This window comes from Nerophis lumbriciformis, linkage group LG11 (assembly GCF_033978685.3).
Source record: "Nerophis lumbriciformis linkage group LG11, RoL_Nlum_v2.1, whole genome shotgun sequence".
Lineage (NCBI taxonomy): Eukaryota > Metazoa > Chordata > Actinopteri > Syngnathiformes > Syngnathidae > Nerophis > Nerophis lumbriciformis.
Genome location: NC_084558.2, coordinates 11,461,682 through 11,487,437, shown reverse-complemented (window position 1 = coordinate 11,487,437; position 25,756 = coordinate 11,461,682). Strand labels below are relative to the sequence as shown.

The window sequence follows — 25,756 nt, the reverse complement described above, 5'->3', positions numbered from 1 at the left end:
TCTGCACACCTGAGACGCTGTCCTTCATCGGCGACGCCAGGGCGAACAGGTAAATCTACTGTTAAAATGTTGGTTACTGTCGTTTTATTAAATACAGGAAAAACACGCACTCTCCAAAAAACTTAATAAAACAAAAATAAAGAGGTGCACGGCAAAAAGTGTACTTAAAGAAAAAGCAAGGCCAGCAACACTGGTGTTCTTCTAATAATTGTAATACAAACTGTGCAGGTACCACCAAATACATTTGCTTTAAATATGTCTTACATGAATATTGGTGTATATCATATCATTGTGTAGACCTCTGTGGAATTTACTTTCATAGAGACATGACTTTTACAGTGTACCTATGTCCTCATCTCTAAGTATATAATCATATGCAATGATCGTATGTAGTGATTTACAAACCAATGCCAATGCTGCATTAATGCATACTGTTGTGGACCAGATTGACCACTATAATTACAACAGCATGTCACTGTAATTGACAGCATTACTTTGACATAAATGTCTTTGTTAAAACATTGCATTTCTTTTTTTTTATTCATTAAAAAAAAAAAAAACAATTAAAAAAAACTATGAATGAACAGTAGTAGAAACTAACATGACAAGCAATATGCAGCATGACAAGGGCCACAATATCACAGAAGCTGCACAAGAAATATATATTTAATCACCAACTGCATTGTTATATTAGACCAGTTCCAGAAACCTAAAGCAAGCAATGGGCGAGGTCTTAAAAAGTGACAACACATATAATGATGTATTGAAATGTGATGTCACTCTTTTTTATGTCACTACATGGCTTTGGGGGTGAGGCCAATGCTTCAGTTTTTGACAATTAACTTTAGTGTTTGCCTTTTCTGTGGCTCGAGCGCTTTATACAGACCACTAAAGTGTAACAATTGTAGCTGATTGAGCTAAATAGATGGGGCTCCCCTTTCCGTTTCCTACGGTAACAAAGTTGTGGAGGAAGATTTCACGCCCTAAATGGCAGTTTGTTTGTTTGCAGACCCAATGAAAGAAAAGTAAATGGCAATCACCGGAAGCAACTAAATTTCTTTTAGGAAGAATGGAAGTGCAAGGTGACGGACAGCACAATGGTCCAATTCGTAAGTATCCACAGCTATTGCGGATAAAACTGTTCAATCATATACATAATGGTCTTGATCTAATCAGATCCAAACAACAAGTGCTGAATAATTTGTGCTGACTATAAAATTGAGTGTACTTTTAGTGGGTGTTGCAGGTGAACTACTAACTTTGCGTGTACAATTGATAACAATTGCAAAAGTCTTGCAGCCCGCCCTATTTAAAGGAGGGTTTCACTTGTGCTATACCGGCTGACACCATGGAGACACTTATTTCCCACCACGTTCATGTTATCATGCTCCTACGTGTGGCATTTTGGTATGATTTTAAACATGGAGCACACAAGTGGAACTTTTATTTCCAAACCCCTCTATTAGAACTTTTTCCACGGTGGAAGAGGGGTTAGTGCGTCTGCCTCACAATACGAAGGTCCTGGGTTCGATCCCGCGCTCGGGATCGTTCAGTGTGGAGTTTGCATGTTCTCCCCGTGACTGCGTGGGTTCCCGCCGGGTACTCCGGCTTCCTCCCACCTCCAAAGACATGCACCTGGGGATAGGTTGATTGGCAACACTAAATTGGCCCTAGTGTGTGAATGTGAGTGTGAATGTTGTGTGTCTATCTGTGTTGGCCATGTGATGAGGTGGCGACTTGTCCAGGGTGTACCCCGCCTACCGCCCGAATGCAGCTGAGATAGGCTCCAGCACCCCCCGCGACCCTGAAAGGGATAAGCGGTAGAAAATGGATGGATTTGCAAAATTTTAGATAAAACCCAATATGCCTCTGTGTGTGAACCATGTCTGTGTGGACAAACGTTTCACTCAGGCACCTGAAGGCAAGAAAGAAGGGCGAAACATTGTTGGGAAGGCAAAGCCTTCTACTTTACTTTCTGCACAGGAAGAGTCATGTCTCAACACTCCAGCATGTGTGCCTTTTTTTTGGTTTTTTTTGCCTTTTGACAAGTTTTGTCCATCTTGCTCACTCAATAAGAGTGCAAAAAACTCAAAAGACCAGTGTGAAAAGAGGGAGCGAAACGCTGAAGAGTAAAAAAAAAAAAGCATACCATTTACAGTACATTAATGGTGCTCACAAGCATGACCACATCACAGCACAATAAGTGACCACACCAAGTCGGTCTTCGCTTGGAAAATGCAAGAGCAGGGTTATATCACAGTAACAGAGAAGACACTTTTCCTCCTCTTGTTCCAGCGTGGCCCCTCGCTCTTACAAACAAGAACACGCAGACGAAGCTCCCCCTCCATTTCCATCTCCCGCTGTCTGTTCCTTTCTCTTCTGCTCCTCTGTCAATATTAATTTGGGTGCATTTTACATTCTTAAATGTTTATTATTGTAGCAATATTGTTGTTAAAGTTAGGGATTTTTGTGATTTTGTTTGTAAGAAGGCACCATAACCGACTCAGTGGCCTAGTGGTTAGAGTGTCCGCCCTGAGATCGGTAGGTTGTGAGTTCAAACCCCGGCCGAGTCACACCATGGGACCCATTACCTCCCTGCTTGGCACTCAGCATCAAGGGTTGGAATTGGGGGTTAAATCACCAACAATTATTCCCGGGCGTGGCCAACGCTGCTGCCCGCTGCTCCCCGCTGCTCACCTCACCTCCCAGGGGGTGAACAAGGAGATGGGTCAAATGCAAAGGACAAATTTCACCACACCTAGTGTGTGTGCGACAATCATTGGTACTTTAACTTTACTTTAGTGACTTCTGTCTGTGTGCACGCGTGTCTGCAGAGCAGCACACACAGCAGCTGGTTGTTGTTTTGACTTTGTTATTACATAGAAAGTTGATCATCACCCCCTTGTTATGTCTGTTTGATATACAGTACCTTGAAGTATTTTATATTGTGTTCCAAGTGTAGAAACCATAACTAAAGTAGGGACTTTTAAAGTTAAAGTTAAAGTCCCACTGATAGTCACACACACACACTAGGTGTGGTTGAATTACTCTCTACATTTGACCCATCCCCTTGTTCCATCCCCTGGGAGGTGAAGGGAGCAGTGAGCAGCAGCGGTTGCCGCGCTCGGGAATCATATTGGTGATTTAGCCGCCAATTCCAACCCTTGATGCTGAGTGCCAAGCAGGGGGGTAAAGGGTCCCATTTTTATAGTCTTTGGTGTGACTCAGCTGGGGTTTGAACTCACGACCTACTGATCTCAGGGCGGACACTCTAACCACAAGGCCACTAAGCAGGCTTGTCCGGGCTGGAACCTATTATTCATGTTTACATAGTTTTTTATGGGAATTCTGCTTCACTATACAAACTTTTCAATATACAAACCAGTTTTAAAAAACAATTTGTAAATAGAGGTTCCACTTTTCTGAGCATTTTAGAAGCTGTCCTGAAATGCAATCTATAACAGAACCCAATTTTTGTGCGCCAAAGGTGCACTCTGGCATGAGCTCGAATTATCCAGACACAAGAAAATGCATACTGCTTTTATTCCGATACGTGACTTCTTCCAGTAAGTGAAAACCAGTGGTGGTCAACCAGGCTGTTGTACAGCAAGTAGCGCGCGCAACATCTGAGTACAAAAGAGGCTTAAATCTTTCTGCAATAAGCAGATACAAGCAAAAAATCTAACTATGCAATGGAATAAATCCTTATACGTTATAAAAAAAAAAGATGTGTAGAGTGATATCAAGGATTATACATCAGTCGCGTTTTTAGACATATTGAACTATTGTGTGAAGTGAAGTGAAGTGAATTACATTTATATAGCGCTTTTTCTCAAGTGACTCAAAGCGCTTTACATTGTGAAACCCAATATCTAAGTTACATTCAAACCAGTGTGGGTGGCACTGGGAGCAGGTGGGTAAAGTGTCTTGCCCAAGGACACAACGACAGTGACTAGGATGGCGGAAGCAGGGATCGAACCTGCAACCCTCAAGTTGCTGGCACGGCCGCTCTACCAACCGAGCTATACTGCCCGTGTGCTGTATACCGTGTGCTCCAGACATGATTCTACACGACAAAACACATTAAAACTTGGAAAAGCATGGAGGTCTACAACTTCTTTGTGTGTGGCTAGGTCAAGGAAATTGGTATCAAGACTCTCCTGGATAAATATGCATCGTTTTGGCTCGGGTAAGGTTGCATTTCATGATTTAACTTTGTGTCTACTGATGTTTGTTGCTGTTGCACGCGCTGTTTACGAGTAGCGCGTTATCCCCGTATTAATCAAAATATAACTATAGATGTCAACATTGTGTATGTGCTGAAAGCTTCATTTATGATCGTTGGCTTTGGTAGAAGCTTAACTCTTATAGGTTTTGCTGACATTTGCTTTCTTTCTCGCCGAGTCGGTGCTTTTCGAGACACTTGTAGCAAACACATGTTTAAGAAATACAAATTATATCAAGACAATACTTAAATGGGAAATAATAAACGTTAAAAGTACAAAAAACAAACATTTAACGGAGTGATCATTGCAAACTCATGCATTCTTTGACTCTGCTCCCTTGGACTGGAGCGTGAGTTGCATGCTTTTCTCGTTGTTTCGTAAAATCTTGCACTCTCCCTCCCTTTTTAACTACCTCTCAAGGAACTCTGAAGAAAGGTTAATACTTTTCGCGATTTGAACGATTCATACAGCCGAAAACAACACAAGCATAGGCCATTTTTTTCTTTGAGAAATTATGCCGAGTACCCATTGAGAACAGAGCTAGCTTGACCACCACACAGATTCATTGGGCGGGACGGGACGTGAGTCGGACGTGACGTCAGTAAGATCCCAGCAATTACATTACGTTTTTTTCATACAAGAGATAGGTTGACATTATATCTCCTACATGAAAAAAACAAACGCCATTAAAAAACAATGCCAGGAGACCACGGCAGTCATTCATCAGCTCAAAGATCAAATTGCTGAACAAGATACAGGTATGTCTAATATCGACACAGGCACGGAAGATCCTCGTTTCTCTTCCGTCGTTTTGCATTAATTGTGTCCTTCTGTGCCACGGCACAGCCAGTTGTGTGCCAAAATATTTCAGACATCCTTAATATAGATTTCATGCTCGATAATTCACATTGCAAGAGCTAAATGATTATATTTGTATCTCCTACTGTTGTGGGAGTTCTATACATCAACATATTTTCTGCATGTACTTTAAGATAGACATGCTAAATGGATTGTGCTCTCTATTTTGTTAATTTAAGAGACAGTCCGATGCGCAAAAGCTTAACAGGTCAACTTTGCGTGCGCTATCATGTTTGCACGTCTCTTAATACTCTATATTTTCAACTCGGCAACATGTTTCAACTGTGTTTCAGGTCGCCGATTCCAACGGAGGCTAGGACGAGGAGCCCCAAATGTGGGCGCCCTTCGAGTCAATGTTTGTGTCTCCAACCAGGAGATCACCATTTCCTTTCAGGTGATCCCAAGGCAACCTGAAAACAATAGCAATGAAAACATTGACAACAACAATGTCGCCAATATGGAAGGCATTAATAGGAACCGTGGTGACAATGATAACAATCCTAGTAGTGATGACAATGATGGTGATATTGAAGATTTTGACGTCAGTAATGAAGACAGTGAAAACAACGATGCCAATAATGAAGGCAATGATAGCAGTAATGAAGATAATATTGACGACAATGACAATTCTGATGACGATGCTAATGTTGAAGAGAATGATGACAATATGGACGACGATGATGCCAATGTTGAGGACAATGATGACAATATTGAGGACGATGATGAAGACAATGACGACAATATTGAGGACGATGATGAAGACAATGACGACAATATTGAGGACGATGATGCTGAAGACAATGACGACAATATTGAGGACGACGATGCTGAAGACAATGACGACAATATTGAGGACGACGATGCTGAAGACAATGACGACAATATTGAGGACGACGATGCTGAAGACAATGACGACAATATTGAGGACGATGATGCTGAAGACAATGACGACAATATTGAGGACGATGATGCTGAAGACAATGACGACAATATTGAGGACGATGATGCTGAAGACAATGACGATGCCCATATCGAAGACATTGACGACGATATTGAAGACAATTATGCCAATGTTGAAGACAATGACGACAATGTCGAAGACGATGACGACAATATCGGAGACGATGAGGAACATGTTGACAATGCCGAAGATAGCGACAATGATCCCAATCATGAAGGAAGCGAGCCAACAACAGAAGAAAGCGACAGCGACACAACTAGTATTCAAAGTGAGGACAATGATCACGTTGTCATTGAAAACCCAGAATTCAACATTTCAATGGGCATAATGCCATTTTTACACGGCAACATTATGCAGAACATTTTCGTCGAGTTCCATGGAACGAATACGGATGGTTTTGAATTTGACAATGCAGAGTAACAGGGAGGCAAGGGAACAAAACATGGAAGACTATGACATCAAAACAATGACAACATTGAAATGTCAAGTAAAAGTGTCAGGAAGGATTACTGTATGTACTCTATCATAGAACAGATGCAGGACCTTGTCTGGATCATTAAAGAAGAGGTTGACCCTGATATAAGTCTGAAAAGTCTGAAGAAGACATTTGTCTTACATTCAGGGTTCACATATTTATACATGCATACTAACAGGTGACGCCAAATGTGTTCGCTTCAGGTGAGTCTGAGCTTTTCTTCCTGTCACTCACACACCAGACCTGGAGAGATGCAGCCGTGACACAGCGTGTCTTAAAGGCTGGGCAAGTTAGCTAACAACAGAAGAAGAGTCGCGATTCCAATTTTAGAGTAGCTAAGAAATTCATAATTTTCGACTGCAATCTACAGTACAAGTTATGTCACTGATATTGAAAACATGATTTAAAGTATTGATTTATTCTTTTTTTGTGTTATTTTCCCACAAAAAATGGATCTTGGAAAAGCGGGATGTTCTTATGTTCAGGGTCAGTTTATATTTTTGTTAATACAGTAATAGCTACGGGTGTCCTGAGCCAATATTAAAATTAGATATCGGTCCAATATCAACCAAAAAACGTGTATCGGAATTTATCGGCATGGGTCAAAAGTGTTCAATATTAGCCTCCAATATGAAAAGTCCATTCCTGCCTTCATTTCAGCAATTCTATCCAGCAGCACCCAGGGCCAGCCTGCATAGCCCACGTAAGAGCGATTCATATAAGTTCGTTTCAAAGATGTTTCAAATGATTGTTCAGCTAAAGATGACTGATCATCACAACAGCTTGGAACTATTAATGATGCACAACTTGGAACTAGTAATGCTGCACATCAAGTAATAAAGAATTTTACATTATTAAACAAAACAATCATTTATACACTTAATAGTTTCTTGTTGCACTTGCACTTTCCTTAAAAGAAACACTGTAAACCAGGGGTGTCAAAAGTGCGGCCAATGGGCCAATTTTGGACTGGGGCTTGCCTTATTGTAAAAAAATAAAGGTTAACAATGGGATGTATTAAAGGTTAATAATGGGATGTATTAAAGGGATCATATTAATTATATTTGTTCATTGTGGTCTACATAGCATGTAATGGTGGTTCTTTGGTCAACATTTTGCATGGATTATGTTTTACAGAGCATTTTAATGCTGCTTTCTGACCGTCTCTTAAGGATGCTCTGGTTTTATATACGTGCCTCCACTTCAACTATGTTTCCCACCGTCATCCATGTTGCAGTTTTAGCGCTTTAATAGCAAGTCTACAGACAGCTATAAGTTAGAACTATACGCTACTTCGTATTAGAAATGGCATCAGTGGAGGATGCATGTGCATGTACGAGCCAATCTGTCCCACAACAAGAGGATAGCAAAAAATAAGCTTATTGACTACAGTGTGGACTACAATGGTGCACTTGCGCAAGGCACTTTGGGTAAATCTCTACTAGGGCTGTGAATCTTTGAGTGTCCCACGATTCGATTCAATATCGATTCTTGGGGTCACGATTCGATTCAAAATCGATTTTGTTTCAATTCAACACGATTCTCGATTCAAAAACGATTTTTTTCCCAATTCAAAACGATTCTCTATTCATTCAATACATAGGATTTCAGCAGGATCCACCCCAGTCTGCTGACATGCAAGCAGAGTAGTAGATTTTTGTAAAAAGCTTTTATAATTGTAAAGGACAATGTTTTATCAACTGATTGCAATAATGTAAATTTGTTTTAACTATTAAATGAACCAAAAATATGACTTATTTCATCTTTGTGAAAATATTGGACAAAGTGTGTTGTCAAGCTTATGAGATGCAATGCAAGTGTAAGCTACTGTGACACTATTCTTCTTTTTATTTTTTTATAAATGTCTAATGATAATGTCAATGAGGGATTTTTAATCACTGCTATGTTGAAATTGTAACTAATATTGATACTGTTGTTGATAATATTCATTTTTTGGTTTGTTCAGTGTCGTGTTTGTGTCTCCTCTCAATTGCTCTGTTTATTGCAGTTCTGAGTGTTGCTGGGTCGGGTTTGGTTTTGGAACTGGATTGCATTGTTATGGTATTGCTGTATATTGTTTTGTTGGATTGATAATTTAAAAAAAATAAAAATAAAATAAAATAAAATTACAAAAAACATAGATTTTTTAAAAATGAGAATCGATTCTGAATCGCACAACGTGAGAATCACAATTCGAATTCGAATTGATTTTTTCCCACACCCCTAATCTCTACCATATATGGATAATCCGCTGACGTCACACCTGGGAACAATGTCACACTTGGGGAAAATTCTAAGGTCATTTTTGAGGATGTATGACGGAAGGCAATATTGTTTTATAAATATTTCCGCCATGCCTCCATGGTTTGATTTCAAATTGTTGGGATGTAGCAGATCCCAAATACACAAAAACAGATACCAATAGGTAAGCAAAGTTGATTTTGCATAATCGGGCCCCTTTAAATTATTACAGTAATTTGTTTCATCACCTAAATGACAAAGTTTATGGAGCTTAAAATACAGTAAACTGGAGAGAAATACACTGAATTGGTCATAACAGCCTTTATGCACTGAATGTATCAAATTGGCACCCCATGTTTTTTGTGCTTCCCATTATAGATGTAAAATGGGTGTTAGCTTCCTTGCCGATAAAACATGGTAGCAATTTGTGTCTGCTAGTTCACGATCGTCCCACTTCTCACAGTATGGCAAGTCAGAGTACTATGGTATGGAGGTTAATTTGTGTCTTTATTACGAAAGCTTTTTTTTGACACTGAATTTATGTAACCACATTTTTGGCGTTTGAATTTTGTGAACTGAATCTTTTCAAATCAAATTATGCTGACAATTTCATTGAAAACATTCAGTGTTTTAAATTCAGTCAATAAAAATTCAGTGTAAAAAAAAAATCAGTGTAAAAAAAATGTCAGGCTTGTCCCTGACAGTTTGACTGTTTTAGTTTTTTCTCTGTTTGTCTTAGTTTCCTGTCAGCGCTTTTATTTTGTCTTAATTTCCTGAGTGTCTCCCTGAGTGCTGCTTCCCCTCAGCTGTGGCTGATTGGCACCTGGCCACACCTGGTGTCAATCAGCCAGCTACTATTTAAACCTGCCTTCTCCTCCAGTCATTGCTGGATCATTGTCGTTCCTACCTGTCGTGTCGTTGTTCTTAATACTTGTCGTTGTAGCTCTGTCTACTTTTGGTTTCACTCTGCTCATGTCCTAGTTCCTTCGTGTCACAGTAAGTGTTTTTGGTTTCTTGTCCACAGTTAGCCTCTGTGCTATTTTAGTTCATAGCCAAGTTTGTTCTCCGCCTTGTGCGCGCCTTTTGTTACTTTTTTCTTTGTTGTTTTGTCATAGTGTTGAATTAAATCATGTTTTCTTGCACAACGCCTTCCGCCTTCTCTGCATCTTGGGGTTCGGCACCTACAAACTCTGACAAAAAATGCTGCTTCAGAATGCAAGACTCACTTCCGCTATATTAAGACAGAAGCAATCGATCCTGTCTCAGAACCAGCCAATGATGTGTAAAGTTTGAAGTCACGTGACACGGGTATTTGCAAAATAGCATAAAAAAGTTGTTAACTGGGCTACCTTGGCATAATGGAAACGAACAGAGTAGGGCAGAGTGGGCGGGGCTTGTTTACAGCGCAAAAAAGCCTGAAAGCGAGTGTCAGACGGAGGCAGAGTTCTTCAGCAAAGTTCTGCAGAACATTGATATTGTATAGAAAATGTGGATGTTTGCATTTATGTTTCGCAGTGTTTGTTGCATCTTTGTTGTTTAGGGTGACCAGGTGTCCGGATTTAGGCCGGACAGTCCGGATTTTTAATGCCCTGTCCGGCGTCCGGCGCAGCTTCAAGCCGGACACGTATTTGTCCTCCTTTTTGAGGCACTAGGCTTAAAGAGCGGAGTTTTTTCATCTTTGCTGGGCTGCAGCGCGATAGCCAATCAAAGACCGTAAAAAATGCCCCCAACGCAGTAACGTATCAAATGATTGGCTAAGAGCTGTGTCGGATACAAATCTGCTTATCGTTGGTTAAAAAAGTAAACATGGATAAAAGAGCACGAATTTATAACGAAAAGCAGTCGAGACTCATTCCATGGCTTCTGCACACTTTGTCGATGTGATGTCGACGTAAGTAGTCAGGGGAAAGCTGCAATTGAACGGCATGCGGGTACGGATAAACATAAAAGTAATAAACATGCGGCAGGTACCTCTTCAATGAGGACATTTTTTCATGAAGTTTCGTCGCCCCTGGATGACAAGATAACTGCTGCGGAGCTGTGCAAGGTGTACCATGCTGTAAAGCAGTGGTTCTCAAATGGTACCCTGGGGGTATGTAATGTAATGTATGTTCATAAACTGAACATCAAATTAAGTAGGCTATTCCATTCATTACCATAAACCCAGAGTTTCCCCCATGCCATGATGGTTTGACCCTCACTAAAATGTCTGTCAAAAAGAACTGTGAAAAGAAATGCAACAATGCAATATTCAGTGTTGACAGCTAGATTTTTTGTAGACATGTTCCATTAATATTGATGTTAAAGATTTATTTTTTTGTGAAGAAATGTTTAGAATTAAATTCCTGAATCCAGGTGGAACTCTATTACAATCCCCAAAGAGGGCACTTTAAGTTGATGATTACTTCTATGTGTAGAAATCTTTATTTATAATTGAATCACTTGTTTATTTTTCAACAAGTTTTTAGTTATTTTACATATTTTTTTCCAAATAGTTTAAGAAAGACCACTACAAATGAGCAATATTTTGCACTGTTATACAATTTAATAAATCAGAAACTGATGACATAGTGCTGTATTTTACTTCTTTATCTCTTTTTTTCAACCAAAAATGCTTTGCTCTGATTAGGGGGCACTTGAATTAAAAAAATGTTCACAGGGGGTACATCACTGAAAAAAGGTTGAGAACCACTGCTGTAAAGCATCACCAGTCCTACAGAAGTTTAGACTGCGGCATGAAAGTGGACCGGGAGATTTTCAGTGACTATCCCACAGCTAAAGGGATGGCCTGTGGCTGAACGAAAGCCAAGGCATTGTGCGAGAACGTCATCGCTCACTATTCAGTACAGGAACATACAGACTACATAAAAGAAAACAACCTACCCTTTTCCGTAGCAACCGACGCCTCAAATAAAGGAACAAATAAGTGTTTTCCCATTGTGGTAAGGTATTTTCACTTTGATGAAGGCATCCAACATGTCCTGTTGGATTTTTATAGTGACAGCAACGAAACGTCAGAAGCCATAACAAACCAGCTGCTGGCAAAACTTGAGATGTCTGGCTTAGAGGTGAAAAACATGTCTGCATATGCAGCAGACAATGCCAGTGTCAATTGTGGCAAACATAACAGTGTGTATCAGAAGCTGAAACTGAGCCAAAAAGATGTGCTCCCTGCAAACTGTTTGGCCCATATTCTGCATAACGCAACCAGATATGCAGCAAGCAGCCTTGATGTTGATGTGGAAAAAATTTTGTGGCATTTTTTTTAAATTATATATGTTAACTACATTTAAGTCCACACATGTTATGCTTTGTGGCACTCTGCAATTGAAAAGATTCATCTCAGTGGTCACTTTTTGAACACCACAATGTATTGAATAAATACAAATACTGTTAACAAACACTTGACTTTAATATTTTTTCCTATTCAGCCACACAAACATCATCTTTAAACCACTCAAAATTGTACTATAAATAAGAGTATACCAGAGTCCTATGTACACCATAGTAATTTATTGATATGCCGCATAATGTCCTCCTTTTTGGTGTCATGGAAATGGTCACCCTATTGTTGTTCTTGCCCGATATCATATGTCGATCAGGAGGTGGTTTGTAGGAATGCAACGCATATTATCAATATGCTTTATTGTTATTAATTTATATTGTAAATTCCACATTCTATATTTCATGTACATTCTGACTGTCATATAGCTCAGTAGAATAACTAAAGTTAATTCCGTTTTTGAGATGTTCTGTTTAGTTTTTTACTGAAGACACTTGAATGTACACGAAAATACAGAATTTGGGATTTGCAATATTAGCTATGCACAATAAAACACTGAATATTTAAAATATGTGAACGTTGCTTCTCTACTGCAGATCGACATCTTTTATAATCGAGCAAGAGCAACAAAGATGCAACAAAGACGACGCAAAATAAAGGCAAAAGGATAAAATAAACGTTCACTTATTTAAAATAATATCTCGGTTCCTTTGGTCACCGTAGTGTTCATCTATTAATGACCAAACTTTGTCTTGTTAACAACGAGCTTCGACTCAAACATGTATTCCTTTAAGAATGCATCGTAACCTGTCTTCTTCTTATATTTACCTGAACATTATCCAGCACCATCTGCTGGTCACATTGTGTATCACCGTCAGTTTAGCGGCATATTGTATCACTCACTATTAACCATTGGAATCATTTCTGTAGTTTGAAAATATCCAGGGAGCCGCACTGAAATGTTAATTATGTTGTGTCATGCCAAGTTAGGCCAGTTAACTGACTTTTATGCTGTTTTGCAAGATCTGCGTCATGTGACCTCAAACTTGACACCTCTTTGGCTGGTTTTGAGACACGCTTGATTGCTTTAGTCCTAGTTTGGGAAGCAAATTTTTCGACACTGAATTTTTCAGAACTGAATTTTTATACACTGAATTTTAAAACACTTGATTTTTTTCAATGAAATTGTCAGCATAATTTGGTGTAAAAAAAAATCAGTTCCCAACATTGAAACGTAAAAAAATCAGTTACATAAGTTCAGTGTCAAAAAAACCTGCCGTAATAAAGACACACATTAACCTCGATACTACAGCGCCTACATCTTTTTTCTCTTTGGTCCGATTATCAAGAACAATGATGTCACTTACCTAAAAAAACATTAAACCAACTGTAGATTTTACAGTTCATAAACCATAATTTAATGGCGTAAAAATGTCTCTGCAACCAATATTTTGAAAAAATTGTTACAAGCAGACCAGAGAGTAATCAATCCCCTCATTTTCCGCTTTCCACACAGGCATGAATAAGAAGCAGCAAGATGTCTTGTGTCAGTGTGCACATTTTGGGATTTTTACTCGAGTAAATACATAACACTGTAATGGACAATTATTAATATTAAAGTTGTATTTTTCTCATTCTGAACACACATCCCTGGTCTTAAATTGTATTCATTGTGGTCTTATAAAGTCTTGATTTGCGATATCGGATTGATATCGGCATCGGCCAATAATCAGGGCTGCAATATCATCAGGCGGAAAAAGTTGTAGTAGTAATAAAGACATTTCTGTAGAATTTTGTACATGAGATATGATGACTGCCAAGAATGGCTTTAATCAATCAGTTTGGTTGAGGTACCACTCAATGTGGCCTACACTATGTAAAGTCCTTGTGGTAGTCCTTAGCTATCACTCCTCTACTAATGCCATCTTGGTTTTCTTTGTGAGGTTTTCGTGTGAATCTACAGACCAAAATCTCTATAATTACTGTAGAATTTATTTTCAGAGTGAGGCTGCACATGCTGACGCAATTAAATAATGGGATGAAGCTGCAATACAACTGCTGCTATGCTCATCTGTAACGTGGCCTTCATTCACAGCAGCTTTTAACACAGTCAAAGCAGAGCGTATATATGACAGTCCAATCCAACACTGGTAGCATCTGTATGCTAATGTGGGATGGAGTGAATAGGGATTCTGTGCATTCATCATCTACTGAGGCCGTCAGTGTTTTGTTGCCATCCAAATGACTTTAGTGTGTGATAACAAAGCTCTCAATCATGCAACCTACAGCTTCCTGTTGTTTCCTCTATTTGTTTTCAGCAACACAAACTTGCAATTGTACATATTTTGTGTTCCTCTTTATGCCACTTCTGCAATATGCACATTCCTCTTTTTTTGGTTTTATTCTCCAGCAGCAGATGTTTACGGGACTGACAAGCATTCCAGAACACGCCTGTGCTAAGTTGCAGTTTCCCATAAACATTATTGTACCTCAGGGATATTCAACCAAAATTTGTTTCACGGACCACATTTCCAGAAAGCACTCTTGTGTTTTTTAATAATCTGTTGCAAAAATTACATTCTTTCACAAGTGTTTTGAACTGAACTCATGGGCCACTAGTTCAGGGGTCGGCAACCTTTACCACTCAAAGAGCCATTTTGACCCGTTTCACAAAATAAAGAAAACAATGGGAGCCACAAAACTCTTTTGAAATTTAAAATAAAATAACACTGCATACAAAGTTTTTTTTTGCTTTGTGCTATGTATAAACCAGGGGTCTCAGACACGCGGCCCGCAACTTAATATGAAAATTTAATGTTAGTGCGGCCCACGAGATTTATATGAATGCCGCTTGACAGCATCACACTTGCCAACCCTCCCAATTTTTCCGGGACACTCCCGAATTTCAGAACTATTCTCTCGAATGTCTGCTGATTTTCACCCAAACAACAATAATAAGGGCGTGCTATGATGACACTGCCTTTAGCGCCATCTACAACCTGTACAAACAGCTTGCGAGCCCAGTCACTTGTTGTATGAGGCTTCTGCAGACACATAAGTGACTGCAAGGCATACTTGGTCAACAGCCATACAGGTCACACTGAGGGTGCCCGTTTTAACAACCTTAACACTCTTACTAATATGCGCCACACTGTGAACCCACACCAAACAGGAATGACAAACACATTTCGGGAGAACATCCGCACCGTAACACAACGTAAACACAACAGAACAAATACCCAGAATCCCATGCATCTCTAACCCTTCCGGGCTACATTATATACCCCCCCCCCCCTCTTCGTGCGTCGGTTGAGATGGGCGGGGTTTGGTGGTAGCGGGGGTGTATGTAATGTAGCCCGGAAGAGTTAGGGATGCATGGGATTCTGGGTATTTGTTCTGTTGTGTTTATGTTGTGTTACAGTGCGGATGTTCTCCCGAAATGTGTTTTTCATTCTTGTTTGGTGTGGGTTCACAGTGTGGCGCATATTAGTAAGAGTGTTAAGGTTGTTAAAACGGGCACCCTCAGTGTGACCTGTATGGCTGTTGACCAAGTATGCCTTGCAGTCACTTATGTGTCTGCAGAAGCCTCATACAACAAGTTGTTTATATCACAAGGGACGGCGTGGCGAAGTTGGTAGAGTGGCCGTGCCAGCAATCGGAGGGTTGCTTGTTACTGGGGTTCAATCCCCACCTTGTGTCCTTGGGCAAGACACTTCACCCCTTGCTCCTGATGGCTGCTGGTTAGCGCCTTGCATGGCAGCTCCCGCCATCAGTGTGTGAATGTGTGTGTGTGTGAGGGTGAATGTGGAAATACTGTCAAAGCGCTTTGAGTACCTTGAAGGTAGAAAAGCGCTATACAAGTATAACCCATTTATCATTTATTTATTTAACCCTCAGTGTAACCTGTATGGCTGTTGATCAAGTATGCCTTGCAGTCACTTACATATGTAAGCAGAGGCCGCATACTACACGTGACCGGGCCGGCACGCAGATAGCATGGTGTAAAAGCGGACGCGGCGATACAGTATGTTGTAGAGGACGTTAAAGGCAGTGGCATCACGGCACGCCCTCAATATTGTTGTCTGGGTGAGAATCGGAGAATGTTTGCCCCGGGAGATTTCCGGGAAAGGCACTGAAATCCGGAAAAATCGGGGGGGTCGGCAAGTATGCAGCTGAGCCGCATCAGAGTGATCAAAGAGCCGCATGCGGCTCCGGAGCCGCGGGTTGCCGACCCCTGGACTAGTTGAATAGACCACGTTATGAAAAAAAAGAGAACCTAAAATGGAACATTGAGGAACACCCCTAGTATAACAAAATGACTCATTTACTGCTGTAAAGGAGAGGACTTAATAGGATGCCTTAAGGGTCACCGCAGTGATGTAAATCACATGATTGGATCCCAGTGTTCTATGTTTGCTAGCAAAGGTAAAATGTCTTGGCAAGGATCGCCTATTTTCACAGCAAGGATGAGAAATGTGGAAAATGTGCGGTGCCTCACGCCAACGTCATGCTTCACGTAAGCATATTTTTACAGGCTGTGAATACTTTGGCGACACTGAGGTGGTCATTTGCCAACATTTAATTTCAACAATGTAAAAAAGTTTGAGGCAAAGAGACACAATTAACTTTTTTGCCAATGCATTTAATGCTTCATATTCATATTAATATTTGTGATGATGTGAATTGATGTTCTCATTCATCCTGTTCATTGTATTCTTGGGGCATTCAATGGTTCGCAACTGGACTGTTGGGTTTGTCTTAGAATATGTTTCACCTCTCATCCATGTAGGCCTCATCAGTTCATGCTCATAGACTTAGATTGATCGGATTTAGTCTCAGACTTCTGACTAATCTAATTAATTTATATAGGTAATCTTTTGCCACCTATTGCTTTCAAAATGTCTTCCTGTGAATCCACCAGCTTTGCCAGTCGGGCAGACAGCAGCTGCCGGTGAGTGTGGCACATTATGGCAGTTAAAACGATGCAGTAATGGCCCAACTTTGTGTCACATACGGCTGCTACTGCATTGAAATAATAAATTGAGTAATCAAACAAGAGTCAAAGTCTTTCGTATCCTTTTTGATATGCTGGCATTTTTAACGTAAACGATTTCAAACATACTTTTACATCATTCTCACATAAATCTCAAATCTGGCTGTGAACAGGCTACAGTATGAACGCATTTTATTGTAAATTACACATATCTTTATTAGGGATAACTCACCTCTTCTAAAGTTTTACGCATCATTGGAGCGATTATCTTATCAAACAAGGTGCATCACTACTTTATCTCGAGTCCCCTTGTCTGTTTGGGTCATGCACATCCATCTTCTTCTTCACCTTCCTGACCCGACCATTCCTGTCTTACGCTCACAATCTCCCTCTTTCGTTTGCTCGAATGTATAAGGGAGCGTGGCCTGGGCATGCTCAGGCACACAGACAACTGCGATCAATTCCAGGTTGATTGGAATGTAACAACGATATGGGATTGGAATAGTGCGTTTGCACACTTTAATATATCTGAATGTTTTCTTGCGTACACTGTTTTCTGCATTTTAATGTACGCCTATTTTATTGTAAGGCCACTTGTCACCTGATGTCAGGGATTCCATTACTTCTGAGTCCCACACATAAATGTACATACAGCCTCATTCATCAAACTTTGAGGTGTGGACCTTATTAAGTTGTGCATAAGTATAGTTAACTGCTGGTATTGACACTGAGCTGAAAGTTTCCATCCATTATTGACAATTACTATTACTAAAACGTTTGAACATTCATTTAGACAAATTTACTCAATGCAAAAGTAAAAATTTGGAATTATTGGTCATGCGGAACCAAATTTAAAGTGTCCTCACCTTTCAATACAATACTCATTTGTTTCATTTCTGCTGAGTCTCTGAATTCTACATCGGGAGGAAACTCTTTGGCCTGGCCAGCGTCAACAACTCGTGTTCAGGTCTGCGTGTCGGCCTGACCCAGAATTGGCCTGTCTCACAAAGTCACCCGACAAAGCCTTAGCCAAATAGGATCACGCCCACGGAAAATTGTGGTGACTGAGTAATATTTAGTGTTATTATAGGCAGGAAGTGTGGAAGGAAAGAGAAGGTTTTGCCTGCTCTGTTAATGAAAGGTACGGGGAAGACGTGCATTTACTTTTATGGCTAGTTGACATGTCATTTGTCATCATGGACAAACCCTGTCACCCCCAGTAAAAAGATGAATTTGCATATTTACTGATCAAATATAGGGCAAAAACATGAAATGAGGCTGATGCAAGTCTTTCCTCTCTACTAAGTGTACCAGCAAGCGTTCCGTTCCTTCTTAGCGCACTGCGCTCAGCAATGAGGGCACTTGGCCGAATACAGGGCCGAAACCAATGTGATGGCCGTCTCTATTTGCATGACATCTTCAATATACTGTACAGTGCATCCGAATAATATTCACAGCACTTTTCCCAAATTTTGTTGTCTTAGAGCCTTACTCCAAAATAGAATACATAAATTTTTGTCCCGATAATGACAATGTGAATTTAAAATTTTTATTTTAAATTTTTTTTGCCAATTTATTTAAAAAAATAAAAATAAAAAAATCACACGTACATAGGTATTCACAGCCTTTGCTCAATAATTTGTTGAACAATTGCAGCCTTTTAACAGTCTTTTTGAATACGATGCTACAAGCTTGGCACACCTGTCTTTGGCCAGTTTGGCCCCTTCCTCTCTGCAGCACCTCTCAGGTTGGATGGGAAGAGTCGGCGCGCAGCCACTTTCAGATCTCTCCAGATCCAGAGATGTTCAAAGGGATTCAAGTCTGGACTCTGCCTGGGCCACATAAGGACATTTACAGAGTTGTCTTGAAGCCATTCCTTTGATATCTTGGCTGTGTGTTTAGAGTCGTCCTGCTGAAAGATGAACTGAGTCTGAGTTCAAGAGGCGCTCTGGAGCAGGTTTTCATCCAGGTTGTCTCTGTACATTGCTGCATTCATCTTTCCTTCTATCCAGACTGGTCTCCCAGTTCCTGTCACTGAAAAACATTTACACAGCATGATGCTGCCACTACCATGCTTCACTGTAGGGATGGTCTTGGCCTGGTGAAGACATGCTCCAAACATGATGCCAGGCATTCATGCTGAATAATTTAATCTTTGTCTCATCAGACCAGAGAATTTAGTTTCTAATGGTCTGGGGGTCTTTCAGGTACATTTTGGAAAACTTTTACAAAGGAATGGCAGCAGAGATGGTTGTCCTTCTGTCAGGCTCTCCTCTCTCCACAGTGGAATACTGTAGCTCTGGCAGAGTGACATCGGGTTCTTGGTCACCTCCCTGACTCGGGCCCTTCTACCAAGATCGCTCTGCTTGGACAGCCGCAGATCTGGAAAAGTCTTAGTGGTTACAAACTTCTTCCATTTACCAACGATGGAGGCCACTGCATTGGGACCTTAGGAAGCAGATGTTTTTTCTGTACACTTCCCCAGTTTTGTGCCTCGAGACGATCTTGTCTAACAGTTCCATAGACAATTTTTTGGCTTCATTCTCGGTTTGTGCTCTTCTATGCACAGTCAAGTGTGGGACCTTTTATTTATAGACAGGTGTGTGCCTTTCCAAGTCACGTCCAAACAACTGAATTTACCACAGGTGGACTCCAATTAGGCTGTAGGAATATATGAAGGATGATTAGTTGAAACAGGATGTACCTGAGCTCACTTTTGAGCTTCATGGCAAGGGCTGTGAATATGTATGTGATTTCTTTGTTGTTGTTTTTTTTAAAATAAATTTGCAAAAATGTTTCACATTGTAATTATCTTGAATTGTCTGTAGAATTTTTAGGATAAAAATTAATTTATGCCATTTTGGAGGCTATAACATAACATGTGGAAAAAGTGAAGCACTGAATACTTTCCAGATGCACTATAACAGAAACATTTACACCATGGCTTTTTTATAGCCCCTGTGTAAGTGTGACATCATATCATTGCTAATTGCACAATAAAATACAAATAAATCATACAGAGAGGTGAGAGGGAGTCAATGAGCTGGTAGGTGTTTGTCACTGCCATCTTTCTACAATGAAATGCAGCGACAGGAAGTGCAAAGCTCACAAAGCGACTGACACTTTTAAAACTAAAGGAAAATTAGGAAGTTTACAAAAAATGGAACAGCTGCTTCCTGGAGAAGGCATACACCCATGGATTCCTTTCCAAAACACAGTGGTACCTCAACTCAAGAGTGCCCCAACTTGAGCTAATTGTTATGCTTTGGTTGCAGAAACAAATTTGAGTTATAAGCATCTTTGTCGTCATTTGCATAGTCAACTCATGTCACAGTGAACATCCGGTCTTATTCACGAGCATTAGCTGATATAGAGATGGACATGTCTTTGTTTTTCAACCATGGGAAGGAAGAAAGTGAGTGTACAGGACAGCACTGAGAAGAAGTGGATGATATCCATTGAATTAAAGAAATAAATCTTCAAAAACATGATCGATTGCATCGCCATCTTGGGGAAACAATTCGAGTGTATCACTGCTAGTCTGCACCATACTAATGCAGAATGAGTTTAACGGCAGTCAAAAATGTTAAAATATTATTTAAATTGTGGACATTTATCCATGAAAATATGGAGAAGCTGCTGATGGTGTGTTTGATGGAGAAGCAGCTGCAAGAAGATACCGTAGAAGTCGAATCTCCAATGCTAATGCTAATGCTGTACATTATTATTACATTACTGTAGTTGTTTGTAGTACATTCTATTGTATTATTTTATAAAATATGTATTATCTTAAAGTTGTTAAATTGTGCTGTTACATACAATAAATCACTTACTTGGAGTGAATTATTTTATTTTTCCTGTTGTCCTGCATTGACGTTGATAAGATCATTGATCTCAGTTGACGTTGGGTGAAAGTTAAACTACACAGTCAACAGTCAATCACTGTATTGACCAAAATACACATTTAGAAGATAGTTTTTCTCCAGATTTTTTTTTAATTTGGGGTCTACAGCCTTATTTGTTGGTCCAAATGACATCCTCTCAAAAGGCAAATAGCAGACTGTGAGTTACGACGCTAATGTTGTCTTACGGCTTATCTTGTATTTAATAGTTGTATATACACTTCTGGCTAAATTGGAGCCCTAAACAGAATTTTCTTTGGAGGCCCCTTCACCCATTACAAAAAATGTCCACACTTTATTTATAAGAAATTGTTATACTTTTTTAAATCAAACTTTAATTTAATTGGATGCATGTGTTGTGCTAAAACAAATTCATGAGATATAAAGTGTTCAATAACTTTTAAGTAAAAAAAAATCCTGGTATAAGTGCCTTACAAGACCCGCACTCACACGATAAAGTGAAAATTCTCGGGGAAAGATGTCATTAGACTATTTTCAGTGACAGAGCAGGAAAGGGCTAAGAATAGGGTTGCGGTAAAATGTAATCTGAATTGCCCTGTCATTTATTAATTGACATTTTACATGCACTTAATTACACAAAACGGGGCCCACCACGGATTACGAGGCACTGCTCACAGCCTGTGATGTGTATAGGGTGGGGCTGGCCTGTGAATACAAAATGTATATTTTACACAAAAAAACAAAGTTTTGCCATATACTTTGTTATTAAGTAAAGAGGTTCGTGTACCACATGTGTCATCCATTCCACACAGTGAGTCAGGAGAAGCAGCACTACAACCCCACACTGCCTCTGCTCATACATCAAGTTCATTTACTCTGTCAAAGCCGTAATTTATTGCCACGGATGATGCTTTTATATCCAGGCTGGATCGCCACCAATGTCATTTCTCCCTCCAAATCAAAAGCAGGAAAATGCATTAAACCTGCAAGAGACAGCACAGTAGAACGTCTGCATTTTTTTTTTGCATGCAACTTGAGCTCTGTTACCTACATCTGTCGGCGTGATGTAGGGTTATTTTACAGAACTGGTTATAAAAATGGCACATGGTCATCTTTATGGCTCTTTGCTGACGGGGCAGATTTAACGCTGCGCAGAAATGTTCAGTCTTAACCTCAAACAGCTTGATCACATATGGGAGCTGTTTAAAATCTATCTGCAGCGCCATATAACATCTCTGTAGACCAGCCTGTGTAAAAATGTGGTTTCACTTTTATCAAAACAAGATTTGACAGTGCTTCTGTTGTGGTAACAGCAATAGCTGTCAGGTCTCCGCCCCGCATAATTAACGCAGTGAGGTCATCCTGTAAGAGACTACCACGGCTACTGGTTTGAAAGAACAAATGGTAGTAGGGCCATCATCCGCCATTTGAATGAAAAATACTAAAATAAAGATTGAATAAACTCAAATAACCAATTTTATCCAGTGCAATTTACATCATACAGTACATAGTTCATATCTAATACAGACTTAAATGTGAAATAAATGTATATGACTGAACTTCATCAGTCACTTCAATTTTTAGTTTTAGACATAACTACGGTACTTGTGCTCTGCAAATCCTACCTAGGAACAGGCGGCAAGGAATTGTAACCAGAAGCAGGAAGTCGAGCAATTCTGTTCTTGTACATTCTTGTTAGATAGTCACAATTAGGGATGTATACCTTTCACATTTGAATCAATACGGTACCGGTTCCCACAACCTGGGAATTGATAATGGGTTCCAGCTAGGGATGTCCGATAATGGCTTTTTGCCGATATCCGATATTTCGATATTGTCCAACTCTTTAATTACCGATACCGATATCAACCAATACCGATATCAACCGATATATACAGTCGTGGAATTAACACATTATTATGCCTAATTTGGACAACCAGGTATGGTGAAGATAAGGTACTTTAAAATAAGATAAATAAATTAAAAACATTTTCTTGAATAAAAAAGAAAGTAAAACAATATAAAAACAGTAACATAGAAACTAGTAATTAATGAAAATTAGTAACATTAACTGTTAAAGGTTAGTACTATTAGTGCACCAGCAGCACGCACAATCATGTGTGCTTACGGACTGTGTCCCTTGCAGACTGTATTGATATATATTGATATATATTGTAGGAACCAGAATATTAATAACAGAAAGAAACAACCCTTTTGTGTGAATGAGTGTGAATGAGTGTAAATGGGGGAGGGAGGTTTTTTGGGTTGGTGCACTAATTGTAAGTGTATCTTGTGTTTTTTATGTTGATTTAATTAAAAAAAACAAAAAAAAATGATACCGATAATAAAAAAAACGATACCGGTAATTACCGATATTACATTTTAACGCATTTATCGGCTGATAATATCGGCAGGCCGATATTATCGGACATCTCTAGTTCCAGCTTTGACAAAAGTCCTATTTTAGTTAAGGTTCGATCCTAATCACGGCCGTTGTGTCTTGGGCAAGACACTTTGCCCACCTTGGTCCCAGTGACACCTACACTGGTGTATGAATGTGCAGGACTCCATTAAATAAGAGATTATTATTTTCAATGGCACTTTTCTGGTTAAAAAATTAAAATAAAAGGACTCCAATTCTGTAAATGACGTCACGCCAAGAGGGGACGGCATATCAAGTCTGGCGATGGAAATGGGGTCTCCCGAGTACAGTTAGTTATCTACCCATTACCTAAAAACTAATTGATATTATGGAAAAAGACTGCCAAATTCATTTTCAGGAGAAATAAAAAAAAATACAGAAAAACAACTTGTTGGGGAAATTTGAATGCTATGGGTCCCACTTTTGCATGCACTCTGGACTTTTATTAACGTAACGGTCTGTTTACTTTAAGCAATAAATTACTTTACAATTTGGGAAATAACAATGATCACCTGCTTCCAATTAACGCCCAGGCTTCTTTGTGGTTTAAGTACTTAAACACCGTGACTGTAATTAGATCATTTATACTGTGTATGCTTTAGGGCAAGCTACAAGGGTACAAAAGTAGCATCTGTCAACGTACCACCTCAATGACAAAGCCTTTGTTCCTCTTAAATAGTGTACCAAATGGCAGAAGTCAAGCAATTCTAGAGCTCACCTCTGAGTTCAGTTGTAGCTGTGCAGTTGGACGAGGCCTTCCAGCGATCCTGGTGCTTTTTAAACTCCTGAACCCGACATATGTAGAGACCTCGGTCATCCTCCGACACGTTTAAAATCAACAAGTCAAAGATCTTCCCCTGCTTCACCACCGTCAGCTTCATCTTTGGCCTTGAGAAGCTCTTAGTGTAGTTCCCATAGAAACGGGCCTTTCTCATGTTGACGCGTGCGATGAGGAGTTCATCATCCAGCCTATCTGACCCCGCTGGCAGGAAGGTCCACTTCACTACGGGTAAAGCGGCGTTGCGGCGTCGTTGGGACACGGCGCATTTGAGTGTGATGTTTTGGCCCTCCTGGGCCACCGTGAAGGGGGAAGGGCTGATGGTGACGTTTATGGCAGAACACAAATCTGACGAAACAATAGCAAGAAATATAAGCTAATCACATTTGAGTGGCAAATTTCCACAGAGTTAGCAGGGTTTGTCACTTTCAGTTCACATTACAGTTGTGCCTCAACTTAAGAGTGTGTTGCGATAAAAGCTGTGTCTCAGGCTAATTGTTATGCTTTAAGCTGCGAGAACTTTTGAGTCACAAGACTGTTAGAAAACCATTTCAGGTGACTACCTCTTGAAGCTCATCGGGAGAATGCCAGGAGTGTGCAAAGCAATAATCAGAGCAAAGGGTGGCTATTTTGAAGAAAGTAGAATATAAAACATGTTTTCAGTTATTTCACCTTTTTGTTGTTAAGTACATAACTCCACATGTGTTCATTCATAGTATTGATGCCGTCAGTGACAATCTACAATAGTCATGAAAATAAAGAAAACGCATTGAATGAGGAGGTGTGTCCAAACTTTTGGCCTGGACTGAATATATATATATGAATGTATGTATATGTACCCCCAGACAATTTTTTTTCTCTCAAATAAAGTGGCTCCTGAGTCAAAATACCGTATTTTTCGGAGTATAAGTCGCACCGGAGTATAAGTCGCACCGGCCAAAAATGCATAATAAAGAAGGAAAAAAACATATATAAATCACATTGGAGTATAAGTCGCATTTTTGGGGGAAATTTATTTGATAAAACCCAACACCAAGAATAGACATTTGAAAGGCAATTTAAAATAAATAAAGAATAGTGAACAACAGGCTGAATAAGTGTACTTTATATGACGCATAAATAACCAACTGAGAACGTGCCTGGTATGTTAACGTAGCATATTATGGTAAGAGTCATTCAAATAACTATAACATATAGAACATGCTATACGTTTACCAAACAATCTGTCACTCCTAATTGCTAAATCCGATGAAATCTTATACGTCTAGTCTCTTACGTGAATGAGCCAAATAATATTATTTGATATTTTACGGTAATGTGTTAATAATTTCACACATAAGTCGCTCCTGAGTATAAGTCGCACCCCCGGCCAAACTATGAAAAAAACTGCGACTTATAGTCCGAAAAATTCGGTAATTGCCCGGGCCTGTTATAGCTAGAGATTAACATGACTACATGGAGAAGGCATACACCCATGAAATTCTTATACACAGTGGTACTTCAATTGAAGAGTGCCCCAACTTAAGAGTGTTTTGAGATAAGAGCATCTTCTCCTCTTTCTTCTTCTTGTTTTATGGCGGAACACTCAACCTTAATTGTAATGCTTTAGTTGCAAGCGAAACATTTGAGTTGCAAGCATCCTCGCCGTCAGTTGGA

The 25,756-nt window shown here is 39.7% G+C and overlaps 2 protein-coding genes across 3 annotated transcripts in view; one reads left to right on the top strand and one right to left on the bottom strand.

The window, feature by feature from the left end:
• Positions 1–25,756, bottom strand: part of vstm4b (V-set and transmembrane domain containing 4b) — a 33,653-nt gene that overhangs the window by 7,070 nt on the left and 827 nt on the right. For both annotated transcript variants that reach the window (XM_061966165.1, XM_061966166.1), the window contains exon 2: positions 24,041–24,448. In XM_061966165.1, the coding sequence (XP_061822149.1) occupies positions 24,041–24,448 (408 nt within the window). The remainder of the gene's footprint in view (positions 1–24,040; positions 24,449–25,756) is intronic.
• LOC133610096 (uncharacterized) lies at positions 868–8,542 on the top strand. The gene is made up of 2 exons (XM_061966164.2): positions 868–1,109; positions 5,378–8,542. The coding sequence occupies exons 1-2, from the start codon at positions 1,070–1,072 to the stop codon at positions 6,463–6,465; spliced, it is 1,128 nt and encodes a 375-aa protein (XP_061822148.1). The 5' UTR covers positions 868–1,069; the 3' UTR covers positions 6,466–8,542.